We start from the raw sequence: 8,994 nt of genomic DNA, 5'->3' as shown, positions 1-8,994 counted from the left end.
TATACATGATTGCCCAATTACACATGTGTTATTGCTCCTATTTTAAAAGGCCTATAGTATATTATTAAACTGAATTCTTATATGGTGAAATTAGTGATATTATTTATAATCTGTTAACCTGAATTTTCAGTTGAGGATTTTTGAGCTAAGTATAAGTTATAAATGTCTAAGTTCAAATTAAACTAAATTTAACATGGAGTGTTTTTTTATTATCGTTTCCTCTCATCTTGTTATAGTCATATGTCTCACATTTTGTAAAGCATTACATTAATGTTTCCTTTGTTATAGCTATTTTACATTTATTGGCTCAGACAACATAATTCCAAATGGATAGGACTCTGTGAACAATGGATTTACACTAAGTGAATCAAAATAATATGTCACAATAGTTAAAGAAAATTCCTTATGTTATGCAATTTCATTATCAATTTTTATAGTGCTAAACCCAAATATTCTTCTCAGATATCAAGGGTTTAAAACTAACATTCCTAGTTAAGGGGGGGAGGGGACAAATTATCAAAGGCTCAGTCATTAAACTTTCCTTGTGATCTCTCTGTAAATTTTTATTTAAAGTATGGTGTTTATCATCCATATATATATATACATATATATGTATATGTATGTATAGTTTTTAGTATTTTTCAATTGGAGGAAATAATGTAGCTTTTAAGATAAAAACAAAAGCATCCATGTAAGTAGTGCTGGTATATGATAATGTTAAAATTATTACTGAGTCATACTAATATTTTACTTTCAACTATTTTCCACTAGCCATCTTACAGTAAAAGAACATTACAATACATTTTATTAATTTCAAATATTATTACTATAATTTGTAATAAAGTAGCAATGAATAAATAGCAGATATCTGCCTGATCTGGGTCTGCTTCAGTCTAATTGACCACCACTATGAGGTAAACTAGCAATCATTTTCTCAAAAATAATGTTTTACTACAGCAAAAATATGGAACAAATCCTAATCATAGTACCTATATTAATACCCATGGTACTTTATGAAAACATACCTGGTATTATAAATTAAATCTAACTTTAGTAATTCTAATAGACAGCTAAAGTAAGTAGCCTAGCGAAGGGGGTAGAAAACTCCATGGAAGCAAAAATTTATCTCCCTTGAATACAAAATTCCATTCTCATATAAATTTGTTTTCACTAAATAAAATTTATTCCTCATTCAAGAGTAAAATTACTATCTATATTTAAGGTAAGACATTCTTTCTGTATTTAATAAATAAAATATAAACATAATTATCAAGTTATATTGTAATTTGATACGGTTTATGGACACACATTTTTCAAATGTCAAAAGCACCAGGATCATTAGGGATTGTACTTTAACCTGATTTGTATAACATGCCATGTTATGAATGTGCGCATGGTTATTAAGGAAATGATGGTTACTGTCAGAAATATCTAGCTTTGCATTTTGAATGTTTATTATGCACATGCTTTCTACTATTCACCAAAGTATTTTATTAGGAGGAATGGAAACATGATAAATCACTAATTTAGAGGGACTCTATAGATAAGCTTTTAAAACACTTAAAGGTGTTTAAAACACTGACTTTCTGTGCTTAAAAAAAGGCTTCAAAGGAGGGAAAGATGATTAGAAAGAATAAGGAAAGTGAGATAACTATGAAAAAGCTAACTTAGGGGAAAGTAAAAAGACGCGGAACATAAACCAAAACGGGAGAATGACACCTAATTAATTGTGGATTTGATCCTCTTGCATAAGGAAAGCTACATTTCAATATTGTATGTAGAGAAATGGTGAATCATGTTTTCCTTCATCTGCAGTAATTCCACCGTACCTCAAATAATGGAAGACAAAAGTTTTAGGTACAATGTGCCAAATGCAAGGCAGCCCTGAAAAGTTGCATTTTTGTATTGATATATGTGGGGTTTTTTTTAAATTTTATTTTTAGGTATACCTGTGTTGATACCCATACATAACTAATCAAGAGACAGATACTTATAAACATGTTTTTCTAGACATTCATGGGGCTTTTTTTTTTTTAAGTGCAATGCCTTAGTTTTTATATCAGTCACACAGCTTTAGAAGCTGCTGGTCTTTTTAATGGAAAAAAAAACAAAGTAATGTAAGGCATTAGTGACTTGTGGTGAATTACATTCAACACATAATGATAATTTCTACTAAGAGCAGCTTGAGAAAACTAACAGAGAATACTGGCCCCTCTGCGTAATTCTGCAGCAACAGGGTCTGTGAATCTCTGAAGCTCTGCTGCCCTCTACTGGCGTAATGAGATAAGTGCCTGCCTCAAAGCTCAGGTTTCTTTTTATCAGTTTAGTTTCCTCCACAAACAAGACACTGGCACCTTAAAAATCCAATTTTCTTTGGTTTCGCTCACATGCAAATGGATAATAACTTGGGTTATTGTGAGATTAATTTTAAACATCATACAGTTTAATATCATACAGAAAGAAAACCTCATTCAGCATCTCCTGTCTTAGTTCAAGCAAGACTGGGGCCAGTTGCAGTAGTGGCTGAAAAAACCAAGTAACTAAATATAGCAGTGACCACTTGTACAGATAACAGCATTCTGACAGTCAAATTGGCTACAAGGCCTTAGATTTTGATTGTGTGTGCGTGTGTGGTGTGTGTGTGTGTGTGTGTGTGTGTGTGTGTGATATTCTGGTTCATGTTTTTAAAAAGAATAGCAATTTCACTTTCCTTTTTCTTTCTGTCATTTACTATTTTAAGGTGCATGGATCCTTGATTGCCTCCTCTATATAATCCTATACTTCTTAGCAATCTAGTTACTCTATTTTCCCCCAATCACAGCCTGCCTAGGAAAACCGGTGCGTCACTGGGGTAGTGAGTTTGAGATTCATAATTCAAGACAAAAATAAAAGTGAACTATATAAATCAGATTTTTTTAAGTCCCGACTGTGTCCTGGCATGTGATGGGGGTGGTGGGTTATAAGATTTATCAACATCACAGTGCATCAAACTTATTAATAAACCAGCTTTCTGTATAACAAGTAAAAGAAAGGTTCAAAAAAGTGGGAGCACAAAAGGCACGGCATAGCTGTGGTTTCAGGTCCAAGCTTGGTGTCCTCTATATATAATGTATTATATTTTTCAAAAACTCTTTATTAGGAAAGCTATACCAGACGCATAATCACTATACAATGATTAAACATTACCTTTACAATTTATAATCACTGAAATTACAGAATAAATATATGCACATTTCTTTTGAATCTTTGTGTGTGAGAGAAAACATTAAAAGTGCTTCCTACAAAGCTGTTAGTGATATATACCCAGTTGCTTTTTTGTTTTTTTAATATTATATATATATATATATATATAAGAAAGTGCAGATGGTCTCCAAAAACTCTTGGCATCAGGATGAAGTGTCACAAAGAGGGTGCTCATCCCTAGGTATGTGCCTCTGGCTGTTAAACCAGGCCTCCACTTCATTAGGATCCAACCTAGAATATGACCTTTCCCAGGGTGGTAGGCGAGAGCTGTACACTAGGGGTGAAGGGAAGGTGAAGCTATGAAGAGGAGAGGAATGGATCAAACCCGAAATAATTAGATAGTGTTAAAAGGGAATGGGGTGTGTATGTTTGTGTGTGTTTTGTGTGTGTGTGTGTGTGCACGCGCGTGTGTATGCATGTGCAGGTTTATACGTCTGCATGTGTGTGTACCTGTACCAGAAGGAAGAGGCTGCAGGTTTAGGGACCTAATGGTTTGCAGCGATTGGTGATTTGCATGTGGGTATGTGTGTGACAGAAAAAAGAGTGGGTGAGAACATTCAAGCAAGACCCGCCCCCTCCCTCCCCGTCTTGCAGTTTCCAGGCATGCAGCAAACTGCATTGTTAATACATGTACAGAATCTGTGCCATGATGGGAAGAGGAAAGAAAGCCACAAATGTCAATTTGTTTTCCCCCCTCCCTGTCAAACGAAACTACAACTAAAAAAAATTACTGAAAATAAAAAGACACGTTGAATTTTACTTAATTAGGATCAATACAACGATCCCCAATATACCTTATACATGGCACAGTCAAAGTCTCAAGTTTCAGTATAAAAAAATAATGATAACATTTGCTGGCAAAAGTCTGCGAAGGCACTTCATTGATTAATGATCTGAGTATGGCCCTTCCTCCAAATCACATCTGAGAGGGGAGAGCATACATCTGTATTTTCTAGTTATCATGCGGTTTCAGTCCTGTTCAGGGCAGGGAAGTTTGTGAGAATGGAGTTATTGGGACAAGTGTAAAGGGAGCAAGGGATATTTCTTTTATTTTCCTTTTCTTTTGAAAAAAAAAAGCACTAATTTATTTTTCTTTTTTCGTTAGAACCTGTATGTTGTCTTCTCCAGGACTTCGAGGTAATCCGGCTTGGTTTGAAGTTTGGCCCTTAACTCGAGGTAATCACTTTTTTGGGTTTGGTGGTCTGTGAAGCCCTTTCCAGCCGAGAAGAGAAGGGTTTCTTTGAGCCTGGCGTCCTGCTGTAAGTCTGGATATTGCATGCCAGGAGGGTGGACGTGCAGTTCCTTTAATTTGGGCACTGTGCCATAGAGACAATCCACGAATCCCACTGTGCAGGGGGCTGGCTGTGGCCTCTCTCGGTCTAGGAGCATACTGCCACCGCCACAGCCTCCCCCAGGAGGAAACAGCACCACCCCACCATTCTTCTCATGGTGGCGGAACCCAGCCAAGTCTCCCCCAGTTCCCGCAACTACCCCAGAAACCCCACCAACTGCTGGGTGGTGAGGGTGAGGGTGATGATGATTCACCGTCACTATGGTGTTGAGCTGGGAGCTGGACACTGCCAGGGCCCACTCCTTTTCTTTTTCCAGCAAGGTCCGGTAGTTGCTGTGGTTCTCCTTGGGTGTCTCCGCAAACTGCTCACTTCCTAGGAGAACCTCACCTACTCCTGGTGGCTGTGTCCCAGGACCCCCTCGTTCTGCACTCCCTGACTCCTGGACTGATGAAACAGCCACCTCCTCCTCCTCACGAGGCTTATAGATGGGGTTGTTGCACATTTGGGTCACTGGGTGGGGGATGTACTCATATACATGGCCCACAGGAGGGGCCTTCTCTGGGGACGAAATAGTCGCTCGGCCCCCACCTCCACTTCCACCTCCACCACCCCCACCATCCTCAAACAGCCGGTGGCATTGCATCTGGATGCCGGTAAGGTCCACCCCTTCTTGTCGCTTGCTCCTAAAGGGCAGCTTCTTCCGGCGCCGTCGGAGCACGTAGGCAAAGAGGCCTGCAGCAACAAAGACTGCTGAAAAGAAAAGAACCAGCAGGCTGAGAATCAACACAGAAAGTGGCACGGGGCCTCCGGGGGGAGAGAACTCATAAGGTGATGCACTCGTTGGCCCCCCAGCAAGGTGAGACTCTCCAGGCTGGGCTGGGGATGCTCCAGCTGGTGGGACGTGCAGCATCTCTGGGCAGAGAACTTCCAGCTCAATGGTGCGCACATCGCGGTGGGTGAGGTTCTCAGGGCTCCTGCAAAGCACATCACCCACCACGCTGACTGAGCTGATGGTTTCAATCCACTGTTTGAAGGGGACCAGGTCACAGGTACAGTCCCAAGGATTCTCATTGAGGTCTATCTGGACAATGGCATTCAAGTGTTCTAGGACGCCAGCCACAGGAAGGTAGAGGAAGTAGTTCTTTCTCAGGTTGAGCCGGGCCAGGGATGTGCCTGCAAAGGCATCTGTCGGGAGGGTCCTCAGCAAGTTATTGTTGAGGAATAGCAGCTTCAAGTTGGGCATGAGGCTGAAGGCTGCAGGCTGGATTTCTCGGATGACATTGAACTCAAAGTACAAGTAGTGCAAACTCTGTAGTCCTCGGAACATGCCTGGTGTCAGCTTCTCAATATCGTTGCCATTGAGAAAGAGGCTCTTTAGGTTGGGCAGGTTGATGAAGGCCCCATCCTGGACATAAGAAATACGATTGTTCCCCAGATGCAAGAGATCCAAGGAGGAGAAATTCCAAAAATCAGAACGGTATATTTTCTGAATCAGATTGCTACTCAGGTAAAGTTTCTTGGCATTCAGTGGCCTTGGAAGAAGTTCAGAAATGTTGTTAAATCCTCGCTCTTTGCAGTTGACAGTCAAGCCAAGGTCGTTGATGTGCAAATTACAGGTACACCCAGTAGGACATATAATGGGAATGGGTGGTCTGGTCTGGTAAGGAGCAATGGGAGGTTGGTTTGGACCAGGGTATAAAGCTTGGGATGTAGAGGGTGGCCTTGGTGTTCGGGGCTGTTTGGTGGGCTTGGGCTGTTTATTTGAGGACTTGTATTCAACAGAAGAAGCAGTGAAATGGACAGAGGACAACATTGAGGAAGGCTTAGTCGGCCATGCATTCTCCTTGCTTGATGACAAGTGGGGAATCCCCAAACTAGCCTCCACCTCAGAGTCAGACAACAAGGGACAGAGTTCTGTCTTCCTGATTTCTCGCAGATCCTTTCCATGGAAATGGAAGGGGGTCTCACAGGTGATGTCTCCCACCAGGGCGGTGTAAGGAATGCGTTCCAGCCAACTCTTTAGCTGCACAATCTCACATGTACAGTTCCAGGGATTTTCTTCCAGCTGGAGCTCCATCAGGCTTCTGCCAATGTGGTCTAGCATTCCTCGGTAAAAAAGAACCTTTAACCTATTTCCACGTAGGTCCAGATGGGTTAAGGAGACAGCCTTAAATAAATTGGTCGGAAGCATGGGGATGAGATTATCATTTAAAATCAGAACTCTCAATTTACTTAGGTTCCGAAATGCCCCACTCTCAATACGTTTAATGACATTGTAATCTGCCTGCAGATATTCCAGACTTTCCAAGCCAAGGAAGGTGTCATTTCTGAAGATGTCTAGTTTGTTCTCATGTAGATATAACCTCTTTAAGATCTTAAGACCATTGAAAGCTCCTGATTGAATGTCCTGCAATGCATTGTTCCCAAGGTTAATGGACACAGCGTTATTCAAATGAAGAAAACTGTTGGTGTACAATTTCCTCATTGAATTCCTTTGCAGATACAGTTTAAAAGGTCTTGACCAGAACTCAGTAATCTGACTAATATTTGTAAATCCTTTACTGTCACAATGTATATGAAAGAGGCTTTCTTTAACTTCACAGTAGCATGGATCAAAACAGGGCTCATCTATTTCCTCTGAGTCCTCTATCAGGGGAATCGGGGTAGTCCATCCTAGAGCAATTGTGCTTAGAAGAATTATCCACAACATCCTCCCTCTGTGAAGCATCTCAGCTATGGAAGATTTCATCGTTCGTAGTTGATTACAAAACTGCAACAGAAATAAAGATGCAGATTTTAGCCTTTACTCACTCGTATGCACTATTCTAATTGACTCCTACATTTGGAGCTTTTTAAGAGTAATACAAAACTTTAGTAATTGTTGACCTGGCACTCGAAATGATCTATCAACCTGCTTAATATGTCCTGTATTTAAACTTGGATGACTCTGAAATATTGTGCCATGCAATGCATTTTTCCTGAACCAAGCCATACTTGGTAAAGAGCATACATATCATACAAACAACAGCAGCCTTCATTGCCTCCTGTAGCAATCAAGGGACTGGTATACAGGGATGTCTTTTAGATATAGGCAGATTCAGTAATAATGGCAGTAATTTGGCCATTACACCTGTTTGCCTGTTAAAATTTGCCTTGATTTCAGAGGTGCCCATTATAGAACTGATTGGGATTCTGACAGGAAATAAGTATTCTTTAAACCATAGGCTTCTACTCATAAAAAGCCATGGCATACCACAAATTTATTAGATTAGAGTGTGATGAAGTATGAGCTCATTGCCCAGTATCAGATGTTGAGATGTATACAATGTTGGGTATCTCTGGAAAACTTAAGATTTCTCTTCAGAGATGATCACAGTGTACTTAATTATAGTGTATGCTCAGTATCACATTATCCCCCCACCCTATTTTGCCCAAGCACAGATTTTTAACATCTCCTTTGATTAAATAATTTTTACACAAGTGTATCATTTGGCTTTTTAAACCCTTTAGGAGTGATTAGCCTTTCTGAAGAAAGGCCCGTGCAGTCATAAGAGTTAGAGATAATGACAGCTAAAGGATGCTGAGCCTGGGAGTGTCTGTATTAAAACACTTGCAGAGCTTAGTTTGGAATGTGTATCTGTGCCTTCAATATCAGCTGAGGAGTCCTGTGAAAAGCTGGATGGGCAGGTGGCTGGTTAGAAGACAGTTGGGTAGTTAAAGGCAAGAAAGGGTGGAAACCTCAATTCTTACCTGCTGATAATTGATCTATCACATGAAATACATTTCAAAGAAAGACATCATTCTTTTCCAATCAGAAGAAACAAATACTGTGTACTATTCTAATAATACAGAGCCTTCCTCCATGGCTCTCTTTCCTTGCCTTATATCATCAATATATGGAAATGCGTACCTAAATAAATTATATTAATGCAGTTTTATTAGATTGCCCTTTCTGAGTCACTTAAATATCAAATTGGAATAATTATTTTTAATCAATAAAAATAAACCCGAATTTTTAGCACATATTTTCTCTCCACACATAAGATACATACATTAAGGAAATATTTTGCCAACCCTTTGAAAACACAATGATATAATTTACAGGGAGAGTGAAAAGAATAAATCTTCACATTCAACTTGCATATAATGTACACAGCTGTAAGGAAAGGAAGACCCATGAGAAAGCAAAGAGAAATCTGCCTCAGGCATGCAATACTCAATTTTTAGAAACAATTAAATGAAAAAAGAGAGAGAGAGAGAGACAGAAAGCAGATGAGGCTACATTGCAGTATCAGTTAGTCTTCCCTGTCTCCCTTATAAAATATTAAAATCTACTTAAGTTATTTCTTCACCATTTTAAAATGTTTTTCTTGTTACTGAGGTCCCTGAGATTTAGGTAGGAAAGGCTCCAGATGTCTTTTGACTTACCTATTTTGCAGGAGGTTTTTTTTTAAGTATT

At 39.5% G+C, this 8,994-nt stretch overlaps 1 protein-coding gene across 1 annotated transcript; it reads right to left on the bottom strand.

Moving 5' to 3' along the window:
- Positions 1 to 4,105: 4,105 nt before the first annotated feature.
- SLITRK3 (SLIT and NTRK like family member 3) lies at positions 4,106 to 8,994 on the bottom strand. The gene is made up of 2 exons (XM_015539300.2): positions 8,964 to 8,994; positions 4,106 to 7,305 (listed from the first exon to the last, which is right to left on the bottom strand). Exon 2 carries the CDS (start codon positions 7,282 to 7,284, stop codon positions 4,345 to 4,347), a length of 2,940 nt encoding a protein of 979 aa, XP_015394786.1. The 5' UTR covers positions 7,285 to 7,305; positions 8,964 to 8,994; the 3' UTR covers positions 4,106 to 4,344.

Source organism: Panthera tigris, chromosome C2 (genome assembly GCF_018350195.1).
Source record: "Panthera tigris isolate Pti1 chromosome C2, P.tigris_Pti1_mat1.1, whole genome shotgun sequence".
Taxonomy (NCBI): Eukaryota; Metazoa; Chordata; class Mammalia; order Carnivora; family Felidae; genus Panthera; species Panthera tigris.
The sequence above is the reverse complement of the archived record's forward strand: the minus strand, read 5'-3'. Positions and strand labels throughout refer to the sequence as shown.